Below are 27,869 nucleotides of genomic sequence, written 5' to 3'. Positions count from 1 at the left end.
ATGGTTGACCGTATCAACGTTAACCGATCAAAGTTGTCGGTAGTCGGTTAAAAAAAAAAGTGATCTCTAAATTAGGCTATTATAGACAGTGGACTAAACGCTACTACAGTTAGCCATCTCATTCCAAGATATTTTTGTGTGAAGTGAACAAATCCCACACACTAAATTTTTCATTACTCGCCTGTTTGTACTTAATAAACCAATAAAAACATTTGGCGCGATATAAACCAATAAAACCAATAAAAACATTGGTCACAGCGTTTGGGTTCGCACGCTCACAAGGTTTGCGAAAAGTAAAGGCTACAGGCAGGGATGTGGGAACTATATTGTGAGAGGGGGGTGGGATTTTTTAGTGTAGGACTATAGTAGGCTGTGTTATGTATCCTGATTGACATTATGATTAGTTAAATCTGTTTTGCACATGCATCGCCAGAGAGTTGATAATTTCAGACAGGACCGGACAGCCTCTGGTTCACTTCACGTCTGTGGGCTTTACGCAGCTCAGTGTGGCCGCTCCAATTTACTTTCAATGAAATCTAACCTTAGTGTAATTGACAGAATTACTAAAAAAATATTTTGCGACCTAAAAGTTAAAGATTTTTAATAAAACTCAAGAGATGGTGGATGTGTGAAATTTCATGATTTATGAGTGACGTTAGTAGCATACATGTCTATTTCCCTCATATGAAATATAAAATGCATGTGGACTGATATTTCTCCAATGTCTGGATTCCTTTATTAATGGAGTATAGAAACAGACGTTTTAATATATTGGTATTAAATGCATTTTCTGAGAAATTTATATTTCAAGTTTTTACTGCAAATGTCGAAATGCACGCTCTTTGGTCCATCAGTGCTTGAGTCACTGATCACATTAGAATAAAATATCTCATAATAAAATACAAAATTGACTGATTTATGAATGTATATATGCATAGTTCTCATCAGTCAGAAATAAAGATAAACACTTTCATTTGTTGTATTTTTGATCGAGGCATGGAATAAAATAGCTGGGATAGTTGGTGTCTCCGGTGAGTTGGTTAAGTGCGTGCTGATGATTTATTATATGTTTAAATAGGAGGGAAATAATTGCACAATGAGCAATATTTCTTTTTCAATAAATATTGAAAAACATTTTCAACATTCATGGTTGTGTGTTTCATATTATTTTTACATGCATGTACAGGCCACACACCAGAGCATGTGAGTAGCTAAAGCGGAGCGGTGTGACGCTTAAATATAAGTTAAAAAACTTAAACATACGTTTCATATATGTCTTTAAATAATATAATGTTATTTTTTATTTTATTTTATCTATGTTGGTTATATGAAAAGGGAATCGCATGAGATGAGTAAGATAGGATCATAAGATGCCCAATATAGGCTATCGGAAAACATTTGGAATGGGTCAGACATAATTTTGACCACTTATTAAGTTTTGTTTTAAGTGAATTCCGTTTTGTATAAATTGTATCTTCATTTTAATCAATGTTTCATCAACAAATTGACTGGATTAATAAATAAGAAGCAAATATAGTAGACAATAGGCTAATTAGGACACGGAGGCGCCGGCGGGTGAACTGGAGCGCGTCTCATAAATGAACCGAAAACTGACAGAAAACACTAGTTTATTAATAAACAATTCAAATGTTTAATGCATAATCCTTACTTTGGCCGGTTCTTTGTGGCAAGCTTTATGCGTGCGTTGAGATGCGGAATAGGCAATATAAAAATGCTGTCATTATAAAAGGTTTCTAGTGTCAATGTATTGCTTGTTTTTCTGTATACATTTCATGTTGTGACACTTCTCTTCTCTCGAACATAATGCTGCTACGTCAGAGCGGCCAAGGCGTCAACAAGCTTCCCTGTACTTTTTGACAAGCGTCCTCGACAGGGCGGCCAGAGCTTCTTTAGCCTACTGCTCAAGTCGGCGGCGGTGTGAACGTATACAGTTATGCTTCTTACGCGGACTTTTGGGACTCAGTTATGGTGTCAAGGCGCAATGAAGGAAATGCACAAATGGTAATGAGATTTATATTTATATAAAAAAACAACTGAAAACAAAAAGGCGTGGCTCGAAATGCCTGTTATTTCAAATAGCGTAGCATATTGTAAACTAATCGGTTAACCGGTTTCAACCGGCGAATGAAGCTCGGTGGTCGCTCAAGAAATTTTTTTGTTTTCGCCATCCCTAGTCGTGAAGCAATTACTTTTTTAATTAAGTACATACTCATTAGAGTATGCCATTTCAGATGCAGCCACAGACTTACATTGAAGGAGGAAAAATGGTGGGCTTATTTGAGTTTAACTAATATACAACCAACCCTAATAACCTAGTGAAGCCCTAGCAACCACATAGCAATGTGCTAACGACCACTTAAAACATATAAGAAACCGCATACTGATTCACAAGCACCATTCACATTTTCTTCAAAAAGTGCACAGCCATAGTTACATCAGCGGAAAGAGAAGTCATTTTAGAATCGCTAAAGTTATGTTATGAAATTTAATTCAGCATAATGTGCACTGATGAATAGTACTCACAAAAAAAACTAAGGACATATTTAAACAAATGTATACAGTGTCAAATATAATTCCATGTTTTTTCAACTCTTTTTCTCAGGTCCTTTAAATCCCTCAACCTTTAGAACGTTTGCACTATAGAACACCACACAAAGCGCTCTGGACAGAATCATCACACAAATACTTCAACTGACCATGTTATATCCACTTCTAGACACAATAAGCAGGTACTTTTACTTCCCCTCAGTTACAACAGACAGGTCTTCAGACCATTGCGGCAGGTACAGACATCCCTCTGTCATGTATTTCAGCACCAAATGCGGCGGGGGCCGAGGCCGACAGAACGGCAGCAGCTGAAATGTTTGCATCTCACCTGAAGTATGGAAGTTTCCAGCAGCATAAATAAAATCCCCATGGCAACTAAATGTGGCTGGAGATAAGAGAGAGGAGGATTTATGCCTTTTCTGAGCTGTCATGCCCTACAGATCTTCCTCAGGCAAAGCAGGCCACCTGCCACACATTATATTAACCAACAGTCCACAGGACTCTCTCTCTCTCTCTCTCTCTCTCTCTCTCTAATGGATAGCTTCATTTATGCCCCGGACAACAGGAAACTTTCTGCCGCTGGTCGGGATTGAAACCAAGCTCTAAAACAGAGGATTTACTTGTTTTTTATATATGTAAACCAGAGTTTAACTGTCAAAACAGCAACAGGAGGATCTACGACTAAAGACTAGTGCCGGTATAAATTATTCGTGGTAATTGAATGGTACTTCAAATATTACTTATTCAGACTTTTCTTCATAATCATTAAAATGGAAAACAAAACTGTATACACCTTAAAAGGGGAACCTGTATGTATATAATGTGTATCTGGTCACACTTTAGTTTAGGGTTCAATTCTCACTTTTAACTATGACTCAATAAACTCCTAATAACCGCTTATTAATAGTTAGTAAAGTAGTTTTAAGTTTAAGTATTGGGTTGGATTAAAGGATGTAGAATATGTTCATGCAGAATAATGCATTAATATGTGCTTTATAAGTACTAATATCCAATAGCTAACAGCCTTAACACTAACAGCTAATATCCTAGTAATATGCATGTTAATAATCAACTAGATAATAGAGGGAATTGGACCCTAAACTAAAGTGTTTCCATAGAAATGTGCTAAAACTCTCAGAACACCTGGCAACCACTAGTACACCTTACACACTAGTTTTATGAATGCAAGTTTTCTATGGTGCACCACTCAAATTTTCTTCAGAAATGCAAGTTTAGTTAGCTATACAATTTCTAAGCGAATTTCTGTTTATTAATACTTATTTGTATATGCTGATGGCCCCAATATGACACAACAAACCAATTTCCTATATATAAACAAAGGCTGATGTGCACAGTACGTCAGTCTGACCCATTTCATCCATCAAATGTCAATCTGTAAATAACTACAGCTTTATCAGACCATGATGTCTTTTTTGACATGAGCAATCAAAATAAAAGTGTCATATTTGCAGCTTTTTTTGATAAACAGCCTCATTTATCTCACTTATTAGCAAATTCTTTTTCACAGCTAGCAAGCCATTAAAGAGCTGTGCATGGGGATTGTTAATGGAGGCTCATTCAGATGCACTAACTTTAATTGTGTCCTAAAATACAGCTGAAAATGTATTTATACCAACCTGAATTTGACAGTTTTAGCTGTTACATTGAATCGCTTCAGATACAGGAGGTTCTTTAAACCTGTAGGTTCTTTAAAAGATATGTTTCTATTGGTAACTGGTTGGTTAAACTTATAAATAACTGCAAAATAATTTTATTATTTGAATCTCAGCACAAACCTAAAGTGTGGCATATGTCACAGTCCTGACAGAATTACAAAACATGCACATTATGGGACAAAGAGAGAATGATTATTTTGGCAATGTTAAAAAGCATTACTTGAAGAAAAAAAAACTCTGAGCAATTAATTTAATGTCAGATGCAATAGAACAACCATCTGTTTATGAATCTCTCATCTCTCACAATTCACAAAAAGGAGCAAACTAGTATACAGATGACCTCAAATCTATTAGATGTAGGGCTGCAACTAACGATTATTTTGATAATCGATTAATCGGACGATTATTTTTTCGATTAATCGATTAATCGGATAGAAATTAAATTAGATTTTTTTTTATTATAACTAAATAAAACCGTAAATCAGGGTATTTATGTGTAAAAGTGTACTTTAAAAAGTGCAAAAGCCACACATTGAGTTTTACTAATATCAATATTTGCATTGTTTTTAATGATAATTGCTGATGGCAAGTTGACAAACATGATTATTGTTAAAAAAATGATATCCAACATATTATGTTTTAACACAATTTTTGTTAAAACAAATTTACACAGACATGTTGTTCAGATGTGAATATCTGAACTAAAAACAAACTAAAAACATCTAAAATATATAATTCATTTAATTTTTATTTAAAATTAATTATATATAAGGAATATAAGGATAAAGAATATAATATATATTATATATATAATATATAAAAGAACATAATATAAGGATAAATTGATTAAATAAATATAGAAAGACTGAAAACAATTGTGTGAATGTAGAGCCGCAGTAGATCGCGTTTGAAAAACAATTAAAACTTAGGAGACAAATGCTATAAAAAGAGAACCTGAATGGAGGTAACGTTACCCAGCAAGCTAACAGGCTTGAGTAAAGGACAGGAGAAATTATGCATTAGTGCACAAGCATTCGCTGAAAACCACTGAGTACAGTGACTAAAAAACAATATTTTACTGCTGCTGTTATTAACTGCCTTTGTATTTAATGCTTCACTTTGTAAACACCGTTTTAATTTAACCTATTTCTGCGGTAGCGCTATTTTAATCCATCACTTACGTTGCGAGCGAACTGATTGCACAACCTGATGCTCGAGACAATACAGACATCCCGGAAGTCCCGGGAGTCTCCCGCATATTGATTGCGGCTCCCTGATGCCCGCGAATTAGTTCAAACTCCCGAAATCTAGAGCGCGCAAGCAAGAGCGCGCATGCGAGACAGAAGCATAGAAGAGAATGCTCCAAACCGTATAGCGCGCGCGCTCGGCAGAGCGCCTGAGGGAGAGAGACCTTGCGTGTGTGTGCGTACCAGTAAACGCTCCCCGTGACGTAAGCAGACCAACTAATCGATAATGACATTCGTTGACAACGATTTTCATAATCGATTATAATCGATTTATCGATTAGTTGTTGCAGCCCTAATTAGATGTCAACTGAAATCCACTGAACTAATTTTGCTTTAATTGGGTTTTAAAAGTCAACATAAATTACCCTATTTAGTTTCTTTACCATTTTAATCTTTCATTACACTGTACGCAACTAAGCGAACGTTGCAAATCCATTGGTTCTTCGTGTCAGTTGAAGTAGCGCGAACGCTTGAGGTACGTCAGCATCAGTTTACTTTCTGGAATTTGTCATGTTGTTTTCCATCATGTAGACAGTGTAGACAGCATCACTGATTATAATGGGTTCTATTTGCTTTCTATTTGCATATGGTCTATACTGTGTTAAAATGTATCATTTTCAGAATGTGAAGATGTTGATGGGGGCCACATAGGTGGATAAAATTATGTTAGCCAGTAGGTAAATACTTTCTGAAATCTTGCCAGTTGTAGAAATTATTTGGTAATTAAACATTTTGGGACAGATTTACTAAACAGGGTAAATAATGTTAGACCGCAATCCCATAAAAGCACAAGCTACTTAAGACCCTCTGAGGTCGGCTATCTGATAGTCTCGCTTTTTTTCTTATCAGTGCAAAAGAGACTCAAAATACTCTATTGATTTTGATCTTACGTGTTAGTGTTATACATAATTCGATCCTGTTAAGTTTCTATTTTTTTTGTGTATACTCACAATAGAAACAACGTATTGTGCGTTTAGTCAAATAAAGAAAAATAAACATGATGCTAGTTTTGCCTTCTCTCTGTCAGTGAAGTCCATTCTGAAACGCGTCCGAAAATTAACTGTAATTCCGTGAATACTTGTCATACAGGCACAAGTGTTTTTCCATAATGAAGCTTGAACTCTCTTCTTTTAAATGAATTAATATATATATAAAAAACAAATATTCTCAGTTTATGTAATCTGTATGAAAAGAGAGAGATGTCAGTGTTTTTCTTTCCAGCTCATTATACCTGATTACGTGTTAATGTGCCACGCCCACGGAGAGCGCGCGGTTCAAACACAAATGATCTAAGGCAAGCCATTCAAACATGCCAACGCCCACCAGCTGGATTATAAAACACATCATGTTTAGGAAGTATCTTATTACCGCTGTGTACACAGCGTATCCCTACTCTGTGAGGAATAATACTATCTAATAACCCTGGAAAATCTACCAGAAGTGCTGGCAGTTTCATGTCGAGGAGGAACGGATCCAGCTGTTGTAGTAAGTCATTTATTCTTAAGTGCTTTGTTCTAATCGCGATATTGCATAGTGTCTGTAAACCGCAAAAAGACTCTTTAAATATGAATTGCGTGTCTGTGTGTAGGCTAAATGATGAATGAACGACACAGGCGTGCGCGCGTTGTTATACAGTGCGTGTCTGTGCCGTTCATTCACTCTCGCACCTACATTAGTAAACATGTTATTTTTACATGAACACGTCCAAACTATATTAATATAGCCTACTAAGATGAGTAAAAATACACTGAAATATGTTGAAATAAAATGTCTGTATAAGCAACAAACTGCAAATTAACATGCTAATATAATATCATAAACACGATAGGTTACAGACTAAATATGAATGTTTAGACTAGATTTCGTGATTGGTTTTGGATAGATTATAAAGTTTTGACTGTAAAAAAAGACTACTGTCATATTAAATAGGTACGCTTTTATTCGCCAATTTCTGCTCATATGTTAAATATACTATAGTATGGGATGTTGTCAAAAATAAAGTAGGTATATTGAATTATCAACTAAGATGTTATTTAGTGTTTGTTCCAATATTCAATCCATTGAATTCTTACCTTTTTTAATACGTATGATAAAATGTATACTTTTTACAAAGAAAGAATACACTTGAAATATTGTTAAAATTGTAATTGCTGTTGTTATTGTAACCTATTTGTAATTGGTTACAATTTCTAATAGTAAAATATGTATTTATAGATAATTTATTTTGTCCTTGCATTCTTTGTGACCCTGTGACACACCTGTGTGAAAGGCTAATTAATATGCAGCTCATTATGTATGTGGCACATTATCCGGCCTTTGTCTTCTCAGGTGTGAACACGCCTCCACGCATATTGCCTTTCCAAACAAAAGGTGTATTATAAAATTTAAATCAATGTATTGTTTTGTGTAAATGATTAGGCAGGATGATTTTCAGATCATTTTGAAGCCAAAATTCTAGGCAACAACGCCCATTAGTCAAAAGTCTTGTGGACACATATTTAGTATGTGTTTTGTGGCCTTATTTCAGACACTTTAAGTTTTAGTTTTTTTCAATAACCATGCATAAACAATATTCTCTCAAAAATACAAACATGTACATACATCTTGCTCACATATTATGGTAGCCCTGTTTGTGCTAAATAGAGTGTAATTATACCTTTGCAATTAATATGTTTATAAGCACAAATGTCAGGGCATGTCAAAACATCTCAAGGACCCCAAAAACACCCTAGAGGGTAACCTCAGAGGGTTAAATAATTGTATTTTTTATTATAAATACTCTACTCCCATAAATTCTGAGTCTTAAAGTAAAACTCCTACAAATGCATATGCAATAAAGTCAGCCGACATGGAGCAATGAAGCAACATGATCTCAGGAACTGTAATACAACTTGTTATTACAACTGTAATAACAAATGTGCTCACTGACAAAATCAGACACTACTGCTATTTATTATGGCACATTTCCCGTAAGGAATTATAATACCATTTGGTTCGATGGGTCAGATTGCTTTCACACCTCAAGCTAAACGCCCTAGAGTTCGTTTGCAATCGATTTTGTCTTAAATTGCCTAAACGAACCGAACTAAGGAAGAAAACGCACCAGGTTCCGAAACAAACGCTCAGGTGTGAAAGCACCCTTAGTTTTATGTATCATTTGTAATTGCATTTTCATGGACAGATGTGCAGTCAACCAATAACATTACAGCGACAACATTGGCAACGCCCACAAGTGTCTTCACAGTACAGAGACAAGTGACATACAGCTAAGTCGCTGGCGGGGCTTGAGTCCATGACTTTTCGTCTCTAATTTTTCACTGTGTGTCTTCACTAAATCCTGACTGTAGTTTTTAAAGCCAAAAGAGTGTTTGCGTTGGCACAAGCTGTTAGTAAATCTGGCTTTCCCTTGTCTTTCTCCTCCACTGATGGAATTTTCCGGCAATCCATTTTTTCACTGTTATACAGTAGGAGGGCATCTTACTGAAAGAGCATCATATTAATAAGGGGGGTATCTAATTACGCATCAGGTACAGTATATGACGGAGAAGCTTTGGGAGTGTTGATGGACTCGATCTGTTTATCTGTTTTAATTATCGTTCTAAATCCGATGAGGACGTAGTCTTTGACAAAAATGTGATTTTCTCAGCTTTTTGCTCAAAAAGTTGATTTATGAAATGTGAAAAAGTTAAATGTCAAGGAAAGAGTTAATGTCTATGGGAAAGAGTTAATGTCTACAGTAATAATAGCAAATAGCAATACATTTAAAAAAAGCAACATAACCATTGGGAAATGTTGAGATACTCTTGAGAGTGATCTTGACCTTCAACATTCTCGTTTTTCAGCCGGTGAAGTCTCAAATAAATATGATTCCTGGGATCATCTACTGCTAAATCACTCAGAATTATCTACCTCTATTCTTGTATAACAACAGCCCTTTTTCACAATCCAATGAATTTCAGATCAAATAAAAGCAAATTTGAACTAAAATATATCAGAAAATGCAAGTAAAATGGGTTGTTTCATGTTGACTTTAAGAACAAAAACATGTATTATTCTACAAACTAGGGAATACCTTCTGGCAATAAAAGAGTTGCTTCAGATGATTAGAGGACTTCACACACCGAGCCAATGCATCTAAATCTTTGGCATTCACACTCTTTAATTCTGACTGACGTTTTACCAGAGCTATTCCAATGCTCTGCTCCAACTGTTTAAATCCAATCCTAGTTTTGTCCAATCAGGTGTTTAAGGAGAAAACCGGGCTAGATGGAACATATAAATGTGCACTCGTATGTACATGTAATGAATGTGCATGACTCAATCGCTGTGCATGTCTTGCTGTTTATGGGGACAAAGGTCCCAATAAGCCTTGATCGAGGAGAGCTGGTATCTCTGTGAGCGCTGGACTCTTTAACTAGGAGAGACAGGTGTGCGGCAGACCCTTGGCCCCGCTGCGGCCCCTCACCGGCCCCATGCTGGGAAAGAGGTGGCCGTCCCTCTACACACAGCCATTTATCTCAATTTCAGTCTGCTCGCCGTTCCCGGATCAAACAGCACTTAAACTAAATAACCCAGCTGGAATTCACCCGCAGACTCATCAACCTGAGATACATAAGCACATCTCACTTTGACCAAACCAGACAGCCACGGCACCGGCTATACACCATCACTTAAGACTAAAGTGTCTCATTAAAATCAAACTATGTATGCCATATACTGTACAATGCAGGCAAGTTAACATTATATTTGCACGTTCATACGTGTGAACAGATAATTAATTTTCTCAATGGAAAACTTGTTAATAAGTGCAAAACGTTTTTTATTTTTTGAGTGAATAAAGGTGGAAATAAGACTTCTTAAATATGTGAGCTAGTCGCCTTTACTAACCCCTTAAAGGGGATATATCATCAAAACATATCACATGCTTACTAAAACATTCACTACATAAAGCTCCACCCAGACCATATATGGAAACTAATCTGCAAAAACAGCTCATTTAAAAATCAACATGACTTCACAAAGGCATTGACATGATTATGACCAATGACATTTACACGACTTTTCAAGAATTGGTCAGTATGTTGGTCAAGCATGCAATATTTTGATCAAAACTAAATTTAAAAAGTACAGACTTAGAAATCTTTTGTAACGTTTCAAGTAAATGCTGTTCTTTTACACTTTCTATTAATCAGAATTAAGCAGCAAAATTAAGCAAAAATTTAGCTTTGCAATCACAGGAATAAATTATGGTATATTTTAAAGTATAGTCAAATAGAAAACAATTATTTCAAATCATAATATTATTTCACAATATCTCGGTTTTACTGTTTTTTTTACATCTCTACCTGATTAAAATGCAGCCTTGGTGAGCATAAGAGACTTATGAAAAATATTATAGAATCTTACCAATCTTTTGAACAGTGTTGTACATATCAACACCTATTTATTATTGACGACTTCAGATGAACGACAGTGTTAATTATGCCAGCACACAGTAGTTAGACAATCATAACAGATATCATTTATATACAGATAGCCTACTACAATAGTCTATCTGTATAGTAATCTAATAGTGTCAAACTCGAAATAGAATCTTTTAAAAGCCCAATAAAAGTAGTCCAAATGACTCGTGTACTATATTTCACGTCTCCTAAGCCAAACACTAGCTTTGAGTGAGGACCAAATCTGTATTTCAGCTAAATGTATTTGTTAAAACACAGGTTTGATGTTACTGATGATAAGCCCCGTTGGTTTTCAAACCAAAAATGGCATGACAGTTTGAAGGAAAATGATATTTGAGAGCTATAGCAAGTCAAGTCAAGTCACTCACATTTATTTATATAGTGCTTTTAACAATACAGATTGTTTTAAAGCAGCTTTACAGAGATAACAGGAAAATAAGGCAAAGAAGTTTGTTTCCAGAAGAAAATATCGTCACAGTAGCAGAGGGAAAGATTTTCAGAAATAACAATGTTTTTTTCTCAACCCTCACACAAAGCACACATCATATGGACTACTTGTATGCAGATTTTTAGCTTTGAAAGAGATGGTCCATATGGTAACATGCCAAAAATGTTTTACTTTTGTGTCCCACAAAAAAAGAAAAAAGAATAAGTTTTGGAACAACATGAGGGTGAAGAATTTAATTCTAAAGGTTGACGAGTGGGAGGAAAATAGTCAAGAAAAACTACATTACGACCATTTTCGGATGCAAGAAACCTTGACTAATATAATAAGTGGACTTCTGGGGGGAAAAATAAACTGCAACAAAAGCAGAATATGGTCCACTTAAATAATTGTGTGGCTTTTGAAGCATGCGCCTCTTTAATGGACAGCGAGGGCATCTAATGCCAGTATGTTGGCGTGGTGATGGTGTTGGCATTGTGCTTTTGTTCGCTGGAATGCTTTCAAAGAGGAATAAAAAGGTGAAAATCTATTTAGTGGCTTTACGCCATACCTAAAGTGTCAAAGCGTGAACAGAATGCCGGTGTGTGAGAAAAGAGACATAAAAATAGAGAAAGCGCTGATGACAGAAGAGGCCGATCTGGCGTTATGCGTACTGGCAGGTAGTGTATCAGAAGCCGAGGGTGGTTGTACTAATAGTTCTAAATACACCCCATGATGAGCTATTAGAAGAGGCTTTTTGTGAATGTGATAAATAAATCCTCTTTAGTCAGTGTGACAGTAATCCCAGAGCCCCCGTGCCTCAGTTCCTTACCAATCCATCAAGCGGCGCCTGCATATAATCAGTGCGGCATATTTCTCAAATGCGTTTCCGTACACTACAAAGACTTCCCGAATGCGCAGACTGTATCTCTGGAAATTTCCAAGCCTGCCCTGGTCTCAGCGGAATACGTCAAACTCCACTTCCCACGATGCCTTGTTTCATCTTCACAGGTTCAAATCTGCATCAAGCACAATAAAGGGCACTTCTGGAAAGGGGCATCGTTTATCAGAGCTACAGTATAAGCAATACGGCTCGCCTTACTAAGCCTATTACATATTGGATTTCTGTTGCTGTGGCATAATTTATTTGAGCTGCCGCGGCTCAGAAGCAATAATACTTGTTTTTGATCAATTAAGAATGTCATTGTGAAGGGAAAATACTCACTTGGGGTTTCTCACTGAATTTAAAAACGCCAGAGTAATTCTACCTCAAATGAACAAAAAGGAAACATATATCCATGAGTAAAAAATCTCCTGAAAACCCAAGTATATTGTATATTTCTCTGCTGAAATAAACGAGAGAAGAGGACCCTTTGGTAACCACAGTTTCTGCCCACAAAATGAAGAATGGATCTCTATCATGAAGATTATGAAAAATTATAAAAGGCAAAGATTATGTTCAAAGATGAACTGTTTGTAAAAGTTTGAAATGACTGTATTTTTGACATTACATGAATGCAGCACCACTTTTAGAGAAGTAACAATACCTATAATATTAACTATGGCATTCTGGTAGAAACTATAGTTACCATGGACAAATAAAATACTGTAAGGTGGAGCAAGAACAGTGTTATAAAAAAAACTTTGGGAGAATGTTAGATATCATCATCTTTATCGTCTATTCTGTACAGTAAAAAATGTTATGTGTCTGTTTCAGTGTGTGGAGAGCTGTTGAAATGTCTGGTGTGCAGATGATCTGTGGTTTCTATTGTCTCCGGTTGGCCTGAGAGATGTGGTAGAAGGGATGGATTACCATGGTGATGAGGTATGTTGTTGCCCTCCAAGGTGGAGTGTCTTGGGCCTAGTGGCGGAGCAGGAGCTTGCATTAGCAGACCTCTCCCAGTATGGCTCGCTGTGGAGAAACGTGGAAAAGCTCTTAATGCACAAGACATCAGCACCCAGAATGACCCAGAATTCACACAAATTATGTACAACTTTGATGAGTTAAACAATTTAAAAACAATTGCATACATTTGATAAACTGATAAATAATAAGGAAAATTGACTCAGACAGACAGACAGGCAGACAGACAGACAGACAGGAGTATGAGAGGTGTGTGAGAGCAGATTGAAATAAAGTTATGAAAATTATGAAATTCTTGGAATCTGAAAAAAGACAAAAATGGTAGTATGAGCCATGTGCAAATCAAATTAATTAGTAATGTATTTTTTCTTTTGAGGTTTATGATGCTAGTAACCAGAATGAGAGTTTTTTTACACCACAAAGCATAATCTGTACATTTTGAAAGTCACAAAAGCAGCATATAAGCGTACATATTGATAATTGCGTCTTATTGAATCAGTGCAAGCCTCTAGAATGTTTATTGACTGATGTTAAACATATATTTTTCCAAAACAGTAGTTTAACATTAACAAATTTTCCGGGTTATTGATTCGGGGCAATGCGATTGGCTTGTCTCCGGCGCGATGCGCTTCAGATAACGGGTGGCGTTCTAATTAATCGGCATAAACGGCCTCGTTCACGCATTTATCTGCGGCACTCAAACGCTAAAGAGCTTTTATTTGTTAAGGGCTCTTCATGATCCCTGTTAAACACTGGAGGTTGCTGCAGGATGAATGAGGAGGAATTGAAAGGCAAGGTTTTAGCGGTAAAGGATTGATATCAGACGGGGTGAACACGGGCGAGTCCCTCTCTCTATCTCCTCTAGATTGATGCCTTGCAATTTACAAACTTCTACGGGCCACAATTCATTTAGCACAATAAATTCCCTGCAGGTATGGAGAGTGTCGCCATTCTACCACAAACTGAATGAAAACACCTACACACGCAATGCTCCAACAGACACACACACACACACACACACACACACACATAAAGCACTGTGTCTCCACGGCCCAATGTAGGCCCATTTTGATTTTGTTTCATGGCTGTAAAAGGCACTGTATATTGCAGACAGCGACGGAAGATTTGGTCCATTTTTCAAAGCCGACTATATTACCCCTACACCACGCATTCTCTTTAAAAAAAGACCTTTTTTTCCCCACATGTTGGGAAAACTAATCCCCATCTGGTGCATTGTACTCTATAAAATGCTCCGACGTGGCCTTTCTGTGATTTCCAGGGAATCGGCGATATGATTGAAAATGTGTCAGTTTTGTAAGCAGGCCTGCTCCGGGTGCACGTGCAAAACAGCACCGCTGACCCTGACACCTCTCTGATCGTGTAAGACTTCCTGTGGACACTAAATCCTGGTCCTATGTGACTCCTCGACAATCAAGCTGGAGAGAGATGAACGTATGCTGGATATTTTCTACTGGCACAATAATTGCAGAACAATTTTTTTTCCCTTATTTAATAATTTCTTAATTTCAATGGCATTTTAGGAGATGGCCCGATTGTTAAAGGGATATTTCACCCAAAAATGAAAATTATGTCAGTATTTACTCACCCTCATGTTGTTCCAACCCTGTAAGACCTTTGTTCATCTTCTGAACACGAATTAAGATATTTTTGATGAAATCTGAGAGCTGGATCACTCCTCCATAGGCTACTTCAGGGATTGACACTTGCCAGCCCCGAAAAGTTATTAAAGACATCGTTAAAATAGTCCAAGTGACTACAGTGGCTCAATCTTAAGTTTTTGTGCACAAAAACAAACAAAAATAACGACTTTATTTCAACTATTCATTTCCTTCTCTGTGGGCCTTTAGTCAGTTAACGTAGTGTGATTGCACAAAGCTACGTCACACGTACGCTCACTATTGGCCGACGCTGGTCATGTGTGATGCGTGTGACGTACAACACAGAAGCGCTGCGCTATTACACTAGTGAACTGACTCGAGGCCCACAGAGAAGGAAATGAATAGTTGAAATAAAATCGTTATTTTGGGGTTTTTCGCGCACAAAAATATCTTAATTTGTGTTCCGAAGATGAACGAAGGTCTTACGGGGTTGGAACAACATGAGGGTGAGTAAATACTGACAGAATTTTAATTTTTGGGTAAACTAACCCTTTAAGATTTTGTAAAGAAACTCTAAATATAATGTAATGCTCATTGTGTGAAACTGGTAAAGAAGAAGCTATTTATCCGATAAACTAAAATTAAATAAACATGCACCCAAATCCAGTCTGGAACAGTCTGGTTAGCATACTAGCAAACAGAAAAGGCAGCAAAAAATGTTTTTTGGACAATTTTAGTTTCAGTTATATAGCCTAATATGATCTGACTTATAAGTTGTCTTTGGATAAATAATAATACAATAAAGAAATTTTGTAGGAGCAGGCACTTTGCGCAACACCAGCCTGAAGGCTAAAGACCCAATATACTTCAAGCAAAATCAGGCTAAAACGAGATTGCTCCAGCTCGTAAAAACATTTGAACTAAGACCAAACTTTGAACTACTTTTTATGCCTTAGCGGAGAACAAAAAATAACTTTTCCAAGAGGAAAGTTTATCTTTTTCATTCATTGCCAAATCTGTTTTACAGTCTTCAATAAGATTGGGAACTTTTTACTTATTTAAATAGTTAGGCTAGTATTCGTTGTTGCTGTGAAATCAACCTTATTTTCAGCTAAAATAACTATATTTTGCTTTATATATAAAAAAAATTACTATTTCAAGATATAAGATTTACTTTTTATAGAAATTTGGATTTCCTGTAGATGCTAAACCCCTGAAACTCCTGCAGGCTGGAAAGAGGAGAACGTTTGGACGATATGTTCTCCTTCTGGTTTGGCCCAGGCGCTCATAAAGTCAACAGCACAAGCGATGTAATACAGGCCTCAGAGTGTTGAAGATCTGCTCTGTGGGTGTGCAGTAGCATCTGAGGATTATTATCCAACAGGATGAAACCATGTCAGAACAGAGTGGCCCGAGCCAAAGGGTTGGCAGACAGAGAAAGTGAGTTTGGGGAGACAACATGTAGAGCAGAGATGAGGAGAGGTGTGGAGGGAAAGGATATACAGTACGTCTCTGCTATTTCAGCAGTGTTCACATCATTGTTTTACTAAAAAATACAAACACACACACTGACAGAAGGCCAGTACTGAGGTACTACTGCAGATCCGTCCTGCATCACAGAGACCTTCAATCCTCACAAAACGAGGAGTGTGTCAATCAAACACAGGAACACTCTACACACCTGTCATAACCCCACAAAATAACACCTTATTTTCCCTCAGCTGGGTAAACGGAAGAATCCGGAGAGACTAAAAAGAGACAGAAAGCCGAATATGATGAGAAATCAAACCTCATCCTGGGAGAAAAAAATAAAATACAGAGCTGGATACCAATGGATGAACAAAAGATAAAGGCGTTTAGGTAGTAAAACCACAGTCGCAAAGAGTAAAAAACTAAAGTGAACATCACTGTCTCTTTATGCTAAATTCTCCTCCTGAGTAGTTTTCCTACTGTAACCAATGCTGGTATAAGAGACAGTTCATGTGGACTGATGTACAGTTTGCAACGGGTATGAAATCAATCTGATTAAAACTGCAGAAGTCATAGTTTTGATCTTCCCCCTGTGGTGAAAAACAAGTTTTCAATGTTTTTTCTACCAAAAAAGTAACTAATCCAGTCAATGTGGAGGTTGGGCTTTACTCCAAGGACTTTATATGATGTTGGATGCTGATTTTTAGAATGCAGCTGTCTGACTCTGAGATGGCGAATGGGATCACGGTTTGTGTAACATAAACAAACCATTATTAGCTGTTTCATAACATAGTCAAGCCAAAGGCTAATCATTTCAATTACCATTATGTGTATGATGTAGTAGAGAGTAATACATAAAACTAATTACAATTCTGAAACATCAACTTGTAGACGACCCTAAAATTTGCTCTTCCTTTTCTTCTTCTGAATCAGTTTCTGGTTCAAACATATATGGCTGAATTACACCAACATTTCCACTTGCCACTGTGTAGCATTTACTACAGTTTACCCGAGTCGATCAGGTAATTCGAGCTGGTGCGATTGAGTGGAGGCGGAGACTAATTTGCATATTCATAGATCCATGTATAAGCAAGGGTTTAAAGTTAAATTCAAGTCATTTTAAAGCACGAAAAAGTTATTTTCACAGGAAAAAAACATTTAAATATGTAATTTTGATTTTAATTTTCAAAGATGAGTTTTAAAGGATACACCAATCTAATTAAACTAGTCGTTAAGGCAACTCACAACTAAAACTATTTAAAATAATTTTCAGTAACTAAAATAAAGCTGAAAAAAATAAGGAAAAAACTGAAACTTAACCTTAAAAAGTTGAATGAAAACTTAGTTTAATTTGAACTACTACAATTATCAATGTAGTAGTTTAAAGCTATGAGAATTTATTTTTATGAAAAATGACTAAATCACATAAAAAAACCTTAAACTTTAATAAAAATATAAAAATAAAAGCTAATTAAAAATATTTATAATGCTATAATAGCATATACATAATACTAAAACGATTTTGGAATTATGTATGTTGTATTGCTATAATGATAAACACTACTGCTTGAATTCACAGTACGCTCACACTCAAAAGTGTGACAGTAGCTTAAGACCCATCAAGTCTCATCAATGCCGTCAAGATGGACTAGCTTGCTAAGAATTGTCCTGCTTGTTTGAAAACACACATCTCAGACTACTACGGCCCCCTGGCATGTTTATTAGGCTGCAATATTGACTGCTGGATTGGGCGTAGGGGCCGCCCCGCATGATTTACGGGGGCTTTTATCGATGTCATCTGCTGGAGTGGGGTGAGTGACATTTACAGGTAAATTCTCCCATGCAAGAGTCCATTACAATAACGCACAACCCATCCGCGGTCCCCCCGTGCACGTGCTGACCACAACCCAGCTACCATCACAGAGACAATAAATCTAGCACACGGAGGACCAATGGCTCTGACCGCAGAGTTAACCTAACGTTCATGGAGAAAAGGGCCAGATTAGTCAGTCTGGACAAGATGGGCATAAAACTGAAACGCAACGAAAACCATAGAAAAGACAAGTTGTTTTGAACCTGAGATGCCTAAACGGTTGTATATCTAAACTTCTAAAATAAAAAAAAGAAATGCTTTGAATGAAGGCTGGAATTTTACAGCAATTTTAGCATTGTTAAAGTGCTCCTATTATGCAATTTTAAAGGTTCCTAATTTTGTTTTGGAGGTCTACTACAATATTTACATGTATCCAAGGTCAAAAATATACATAGCAACATCACTGCTTTTCTCACAGTGTCTGAAACGGTTCAATCAAGGATCTGGTCTTTCTAAACCCCTCCTCTCCGACAGCCAACTCTGATCTCTGATTGGTCAGATGGCCCAGTCTGTAGTGATTGGTCTCTTACAGCCTGAGTTGGAAACAAAACATATCTGAATTTCTAATCCGGATCTTCCTCAGCACTTGTTAACACAGTGATATGAACCGTAATGATGGTGATGGTTTTACAATATCAATTTGAGCCAGAGTCCTCATCCTTTATATTGTGGATGCAAATTGGATTTGCTTTTGCAGTGCAGAAAAGAGCGTCTTCTCGACATGTCGATATCAATAACCAAACTTCTCCAGACCTCGGCTACAACTACAGTTTTGGAGGGCAGATCAAACAACACATTATTAGCTGTTTCATAACATAGTCAAATATATACCGTGAAGACGTTGTTCACAAGCAACCAATGAAGGCCACAGGCTGACATTATGCAAACTTGTTCCAAATCCTATGTAGGTTCGTGGAGGAAGTACGACTGGAATTACTGACAACTTGTTTTTGGCAGTTCAGAATGGTTTGTTGCATAGCACAGCACGTGCGTATGTCCATGAATTTGAATTCATCAACATTATAAGGAGGTTAAGAACAGAGTATTCTAAATAAGAGGCTGTGTACCCGAGGTAAGTCATTTACATAAAAAACGCCCACACCATGTCCATATAGGGGCATTCCACACAGTCTTTCCTTTCGTCACTCTCAAAAAACATGACGCTCTCTAAAGATGCGTTCTAAACTGAGAGCACACGTGACAAGATCCTCGAGCAATGCCAAGAGTGCCATCCTCAAAACAAGTTTAAACGGAATAAACACCTTTTATACAAACAATGCAGACAGCTGTAGCTCGCAGCTTCAGCTATAACACAACTTTTCTTACTCTCGATACATAAGAGGAATAACAAGATTACATTTTTATATATAGATCTTTTTCATACATTTTGAATACATTTTAGAACTAAAGTTATTGATTAATCCTGATTTGTTAGTGAAAACGTTCGTACGCAGATTTTATGCACAATTTTGTGAGTATGCATGCTTAGTGAATGAGACCCAATAACTTAGCAGACATTTACATTCACAAACAGCTATATCACACACTACATGAAAGGTAATCTTTGAAAAAGCATAATAAAGACACTTTGAGGGCTATTAAATATTAAGTTCTTTAGCATTAAAGTACTGTCTGCTTGCGGTTTCAGGATGTAAAACACAGACAAGAAGGACCAAACTGAAGTTTAACAGCAACAACATCCGTAGATCGAGTTTGAGCTGTCACTATGAGAAAAACCCCATTCGATCCGACAGGCTACAAGAAGACACTGTCATCCATTTTTACTAACATGCATGATGAAGAAACTGTGTTTCTAGTTTTTGAGTTGTGGTAAGAAAGAGGGGGCAATAGACACCTGACCCGCATGTGTATGAGAGAGAGAGAGAGAGAGAGAGAGAGAGAGAGAGAGAGAGAGAGAGAGAGAGAGAGAGAGAGAGAATCACTGTTCAAGTGCTGCTACACGAATAAATTATTAAGAACGGTCTGCTGCACCACATCAAACTAGCAGAGAGACTGAGATATTCACTGCGGTACAGGGACAAGAGTGCCGTCATATCTGTTGAGCGCACACACACATACATTCATGCTTAGAAATACAGAGACAAACCCTCATTCCACTTGTTCCAGCTCTTAAAGGAAAAGTACATCCAAAAATTAAATCTGTCAAAATTTACTCATCTTTATGTGTTTCTAAACCCGCAATGACTTTTAGGGTATTTGGCAGTTTTAGCTCTATTCCATACAATGAAAGTGACTGGTGACCAAGGGCTGTCAAGCTCCATAAAGGAAGAAAATGTAGCTAGACAGCCATGGTCACAATCACTTTCATTGTATAGCAAAATCCAGAGTGGACATTCTAGTAAAAAAATATGTTTTAAAAGACATAAGAGTGAATAAATGACAGAATAAGAGACATTTTTGGCTTGGGAATCGGAAAATGTTGAGAATATTTATTTACCTCTGAACAACTGTTGTTTCCTAACGAGCCCAGTTGTGTAAAGGCATTGTTTAGAGACGCAATGCCATTTAAGTCGATATCAAAAATATATATAAAATGTAAAAAAAAATCATAATACTTTCAAACCTTACAAATAAAAGATTTTCATATTTACGGTTAATTTTACAATTCTTGCTTTAACACTATAATAAAAAAAGAATTAAACGATATAATTTGTGTCTGAATCTATCACCACAGGACAATAAATGATACTGTAGTTGAATTTAGAGCCTTGAAATTCTGTCTCGTATATGATGAGTGAAAAAGAGTGGAGAGTGCAAAATTATATAAAGACAACAAATAGCATTGTTCTTGTTGGTTGCACACTAATCCACAAACCAAATGACTCTTATGAGAATAGTTAATGGAATCGTTAAGGAAACAGAACTGTTACATGAAATCTAAACCACCTTCTTCGGCTCCACAAATGACGATCCCATTTCATTCTCCTTAATGAGCAGGATCAATCTGCATACATTTATGCACCAATTTTAGGGTAAAAACTCTGCAAAATGGATTTAAATGTGGTAAACTGTGTTTAACAGAGCTGAAAGTATAGCCAGTCAAACAAGTCAAAATATTTTATATGCAAACAAAGTGGATGTGTAGAACTTTTGAATGACGGCGTTCCGATTCTGCGGAAATCAGTGGGCGAGGATTTCGTGTGGGCCGGCTAATGAGTAACAACCTCGAGAGTCTTTCTTCTATAATTTTATTTCTTGGAATAATATTTGTATAATGGTACCATATTTTCCCAGCTAATGCCAAGAATAAGTCATTATGAGCCCATTGATAACTGCTGCTCTATAAGTCTGTGTTACCCGTAACCCCGGGCCTCAAAGCTGCGGTCGGCCCCGCGCCAACACTCCGCTAAAGAGAGCTTGAGCTTTCAGCGGGCGGAATCAAATCCCAGCCAGTGTTTCAGTTCACATTAGGTGAATGACACTCACGCATATGCTTTGCTGAAAGTGCCAGAGGAGAAATCTGAATGATTCAGACCGAGCATGTGTGTGAGTGTGTGTGTGTGTGTGTGTGTGTGTGTGTGTGTGTGTGTGTGTGTGTGTGTGTGTGTGTGTGTGTGTGTAGAGTCTCGCAGCTCCTCACAGTGTGGGTGTGCGCTGAGAACACCGTACCCTCGGCAGGCGTCTAGATTGACTCTCTCCTGTAGGCTATAACGGGTAACATCTCTGATGTCATGAACTTGAGTGAGACACTAATGATGCCAATTTATTCACAACTACAGCTCTTACTTTATCATTCCACACTTGTTCCTTAAGGCCAACTGCAGTTCCCAGCACAAGCCGAGCTGGGAGGATGTAAACTGTGCTGCACAGGAAGTCCAACTCCATCCATTTGGTGGGACAGAGCACTTAAATAAACAAACTAATCTGTGATGAATTGAATTGAAAATTAACTCACTTTTCAAAGTCAACGTGAAATCCATTTTACATTCATAATGTGGTGTTAAAAATCATTTCCCAAATATTACTTCATCTGAGGACACATCATAACCAAATTTAAGATAGTATTCACTGTTAATTTTCCCCTTCAGCAAGTGGTTAAACACTACCACCGAATCACTGAATAAGTTACTTCGACCTGTGAAATAGATCAGTCCGATCCACACAAACCATTCAGACCCTAAAGTGATTTATTGAAAAGATTCAAATCAAAATAACAGTTTGTTTATGAATAGGAAATTACTACTTCTCGAATGAATGCAGATGTAAGTGGTTTCAAAAGTTTATGTACACTTAGATTCTTAATACTGTGTGTTGTTGCATGGATGATCAATGACTGTTTTTATGTTTTGTCATGGTTGTTCTGGAGTTCCTTGTCTAGTTAAACTGCCCACTGTTCTTAAGAAAAAAACTCCAGGTCCTACAAATTCTTTGGTTTTTCAGCATCTTTTGCATATTTGAACCCATTCCAGCAGTGGCTTTATGATTTTGAGATCTTTGCACACTGAGGACAATCGAGGTACTCATTGACAAAAACAAAACATTCAAAAATTACAAACATTCACTGATGCTCCAGAAAGAAAACACAATGCATTAAGAGCCGGGTGGTGAAATCTTTTGAACAGGATAAATGCATGTAATTTGGTTTTTGTTTAAAGATCATATTTTTATTTAGTACTGCCCTTCAGATACTACAGAATATACTTACATGTTTCCCAAAAGACAAAATAAGTACATTTTACCCAATCTTCAAATTCAAAAAGTTTTCTTTTCACCCCCTGGCTGTTAAAGCATTGTTTTTCCTTCTGGAGCATCAGTGAATGTTTTCACCCGTTTCACCAATCAGCATATTACAACCCCAAATCAGAAAAAGTTGGGACATTTTGTAAAATGCAATAAAATCAAGAATCTGTGATTTGTTCATTCTATTTAACCTTTTATTAGCTGGCAAAAGTACAAACAAAAGTTTTCCTATGTTTTCACTGACCAACATAATTGTATTTTGTAAATATGAACAAATTTTGATTTTGATGGCTGCAACACACCCCAAAAAAGTTGGGACAGAGACCAAATAAAAGTGAAAAGATTATACAAATTAGGTTATCCAACTATTTTGAAACAGTCCACAATGAGCAGGCTGATTGGTAATAGTTGAGGGTTACATGTTTGGGTGTAAAAGTGCTTCTCAGTCTTTTTAAGCAAAGATGGGTCATGGCTCATCACGTTGTGCCAAATATCATGAGAGAATTGTCAAACAATTAAAAAATCACATTTCTCAATGCAAGATTGCAAAGCATTTATCCCTTTCATCATCTTCCATACATAATATTGTCACAAGATTCAGGGAATCCAGAGAAATCTCAGTCTGTGTTGGGTAAGGCAGTAGACCTCTGTTGAATGTGCATGACCTTTAAGCCCTCAGATGGCATTGCACAAGATACCATCATGTTACTCTGTTAAATACAGTCACATGTGCTCAGGAGTAATTTGGAAAACCATTTTCACTGATCACAGTCTGACGCTGCATCAAGAAATGCCACTTCTATCTCTGTTACGCAAGGAGAAAGCTTTACATCAGTTCTATGTGGAGATGCCGGCGAGTTCTCTGGGCCTGAGCTCATCTCAGATGGTCTAGAAGACAGTGGAAATGTCTGCTGTGGTCAGATGAGTCCATGTTTCAGCTTGTTTTTGGGAGAAAATGGACATCGAGTTCTCAGTCCCAAAGACGAAAGGGACCAACCAGACATTCATCAGCGACAGGTGCAAAAGCAAACATCTGTGCTGGTATTGAGGTGCATCATTGTAAACGGTATGGGTTACTTGCATTATTGTGAAGGTACCATTGACATGGAGGCATATATTTGGATTGTACAGAGACATAAACTGCCATCAAGACGACATCTTTCCTAGGAAGCAAGACATTGCCTGTCCTTATTCTGCACGTGCTACAACTGAGTGGTTTCAAGACACTCTGCACCATAGAAGGGATGTTGCCTGCCTGTTTACTGCAGTCCAGATATGTCTCTTATGGAAAATGTACAACCCATCATGAAAAGGAGAATCAGGCAACGATTACCACAGAGTGTTGAGCGGCTGTCTTGTATCAGACAAGATTGGGCAAATATTCCACTAGCAAACTCCAACAATTATTATCCTCAACTCCCAAATGATTCAAAAGTGTAATTAAAAGGAAAGGTGATGTGACACAGTGGTAAACATCTCTCTGTCCCAACTTTTTTGATGGTGTTGCAGCCATCAAAATAAAAAAAAATTCATATTTACAAAATACACTTCTGTTGGTCAGTGAAAACATTGGAAAACTTTTCTTTGTACTTTTGTCAGCTAATAAAAGGTTAAATAGAATGAACAAATCACAGATTCTTGATTTTATTGCATTTTACAAAATGTCCCAACTTTTCTGATTTGGGGTTGTAGAATGATTTCTGAAAAATCATGTGACACTGAAGACTGGCGTAATCATGCTGAAAAGTCAGCTTTGTCATCAAAGGAATAAATTAAAATTTAAAATATATTAAAATAGAAAACAATTGTAATACTATTTCACATTATTACTGTTTTTACTGTATTTTTAATCAAATAATTGAGGCCTTGATGGCGTATTTTGCTTCCTGACTCCAAACTTTTGAACGGCAAATCCACCTTTTGTTTTCACAGTCTGGTTTCATGCTGACTTTAAAGGAGAACTCTGTTTTGCAAATGAGTTCTGATGAAACACTTCGTAGGAAGGCTGATATGATCGAATCAAGAAAAAAAAAAAATCTTATAGCAAGTTTCATTTGTGTTCTTTTTAAGTTCCATGGAGGCGGGGGGGGGGGGGGGGGGGGGTGAAGAGAGGAGGAGGATAAAAGGAAGGAACGAAATGATGGATAGAGCAGAGCGGGTGGCTGTGATTCACTGTTTTGTCACCTGCAGTGGGACTGACCTTCATCTCTCCCCAATCAGCCTATTTACTCAGCATCAACGCCTCTCTTTCACTGGAGTGGCTCAAATTATCAGTCCCATTATTCAAAAAAGACAGCGGTGTGGCGATGCGACGAGATAGCTCTCAAACCCAACTCCGAGAGGGCATATTCACAAAATCACACCCCTCGGGAAGACGGCGTTTGCTTCGCTGCAACTTCGTGAGCAGCGGAGCTTAGCATTTAATTAATTAAACTTAAAGCGCTGACTCTGCCTGCGATTGGTCACGGCTCTTCCTTTTTGTCTGTTTTATTGCTTTTTTTCACACCAACGTCGTGTTTCAGGAGGGTTTTTGCTCTGACGGGGGCTTTAGCAAATCTGACACTAAATAAAAGAGTGAAGTACATCCCGTAGCAGATCCTGCAGGATTGTGGAAGTGTTCGGGTCATGGGCAGCGCTGTTCAATTAAGCCTGTGGCTATTTGTGTGTGTACAGTAGCGCTCTCTCCTAACATTCTCCATTATGTCTACAGTCCTCGCTGTCATATTTGATTTGCTGTGCGATGAAATGAGGGGAGTGCGTCAGAGAGACTGTCAGTCACCACGGGAGAGAATGAGAATGCTAGAGAGAGAGAGAGAGAGATAGGGGCAGAGAAAGAGAGTGCTTGAAAGGAACTGCAAGAGAGCAGTGAAGATTTGCGCAGAGGGAGTCCACATACGCTTTCGTCTTTGAAATAACTTCCAAACGGCTGGCCACCACAGTCGCCGGCATTGTGTTACCTCACCGCGGCATCTGCATTCTATTAATAAGAGCAAAAGATTCGCAATTACACTCTATTACTTCAGAAAAGCAGCGCAGATAATTGAAAGACTGGAACTCGGCCAAATGGCTGCTGTACCAATTAGAGGATCATCTTCTCCTGCTTTGTGCAAAATATTTGAGGGCAAACATCTCACGCCATTTGCATGAGGTGTCATTTTGCTGCCAATGATTACAGAGTAGTGAAAGTCTTTGCCCATATAAAGTAAAACATCTGGGAATGTTTTTCCATATATTACGTATGTATTTATGCATTACTGTGTTTATGCATGTCAATCCAGGAGAGATGGTTTCACCTGGAAATATCTGAGGCAAGCCAGTCAAAACCACTCCTTCATTCATATTTATGCATATACCTGTGTGTTTCCATCCACCAAAAGCAATACGGTGTTATCGCACTCAAAAATCATATTTCCCTGATAGGTAGGATGCTTATTAGGGGACAGGACGCCTCACAAGGTTTAAATGACAAGCTAACAAGCTTGAACAAGTCACGGTTGATGTTGAAGCGTTCTGCGAGATGCTACGAAAGAGAACAGCGAGAACAGCCACCACTTGTTCAACAATTCCCACAATTAAATACTTTCAACAATTGGACACAGGTCAATCTAAAAGAAAACCTTCAAATAAAACCTCTTATTATTACATACACAGTAAAAGGTTATACAGTTAAATTGTATGTATATGTATATATTTTATTCTGTAAACAGAAATAAATTATTATGGCTCAATTCACAATTAAAAAAAGATACCACTAGTTTGAGGCTATAGAGATTAGAAACTATTCTATAGAGATTTATTCGATATTTCAACTATTTATTTTATTGGGTTGCATGACATATGGGACACTCTTTTGTTTTCAGCTAGCAAATTATTCATATATCCTAAAAAGTTTATATATATATATATATATATATATATATATATATATATACACACGTGTATATATATATGAAATACAAAATAGCCTTTGAGGTTTGAGGTATCACCCAAATATTTTTGAACATTTTAAAAAATCCTTATATTAGCTCATTTAATCCTTTCAAACTGCCTATTGTTACTTGTGATGGTTTCCATTTCATCTAAAGCAAGGAATAGAAAAATATCTGCCAATGTTTTAGTCTGCCAAACAATGCAATTTCAAAGTCTTTTGTCTTGTTTTTAATTTGTAGATAGTCAAAATCATTCAAAACCTTAATTTGACCATTCTGATGAAATGAAGACAAAACGGCATCAGATAAAAGAAGAACATTGGATTGTAGACATTAAGAATCTCATACAAATCGGTTAACCCATTTGTGTTGGCAAATGCCCTGCAAAACAAACATAAAACAAAGTGCTGACGCTAAATAATTGAGGTTTTACATGCATTTTGTTCTACATTTATTTCAGATAATGCTAGATCTGTCTCAGCAGAATACATCCAGCCTGAAGCTCTACGGCAGGTCTAGCTGCTCATTCTGTTGACAATGCTTTCAAGAATTCATCCAGGGTCGACCGTGTCCACCCGCTTCTTCTGCAGAGCTAGTAACCTCATTCTTCAAAATATGCTAAGCCACAAAGTCTGAAATTCCACCTTAATTGTGGATTACGGTGTGGGAAAAGGAAGCAGAGAGGATTTAGATTGAAAGAGAGAGAAGACAGTGTGAAGCCCTGGGCAGGAACGTATGCAAACATGGTGGATCCACGAAGCCGACAGCTGCTTTGATAATATACAATATTCGGTTGGCTCGCTGCAAAACAACACGCCGGATCATGCAAAAACAAAACTCACCTGACATCCGTACTTACTCTGCTAATGCCTGATAGACTTTCATCGCGCACACACTCTTTGAAACCTCATTTCCTCACAATTATGTAACTCCCTCACACAGTTACGCACAAACACACACCCTTTGGGCTATTAACAAAACCTCTGCATGTTTGATCTTTGACACCTCAAATCATGTTTTAACCGCTAAACGGCAC

At 37.3% G+C, this 27,869-nt stretch overlaps 1 protein-coding gene across 6 annotated transcripts in view; it reads right to left on the bottom strand.

The window, feature by feature from the left end:
• Positions 1 to 27,869, bottom strand: part of npas3 (neuronal PAS domain protein 3) — a 339,316-nt gene that overhangs the window by 250,506 nt on the left and 60,941 nt on the right. For all 6 annotated transcript variants that reach the window (XM_077238920.1, XM_077238922.1, XM_077238919.1 and 3 more), the window contains one exon: positions 13,191 to 13,289. In XM_077238920.1, coding sequence (XP_077095035.1) covers positions 13,191 to 13,289 — 99 coding nt within the window. The remainder of the gene's footprint in view (positions 1 to 13,190; positions 13,290 to 27,869) is intronic.

Source organism: Siphateles boraxobius, unplaced genomic scaffold (assembly GCF_051911475.1).
Source record: "Siphateles boraxobius isolate OS27281-9 unplaced genomic scaffold, OSU_SipBor_1 22, whole genome shotgun sequence".
Lineage (NCBI taxonomy): Eukaryota > Metazoa > Chordata > Actinopteri > Cypriniformes > Leuciscidae > Siphateles > Siphateles boraxobius.
Note: the sequence above shows the minus strand (reverse complement) of the source record. Positions and strands in the feature narration are given on the sequence as shown.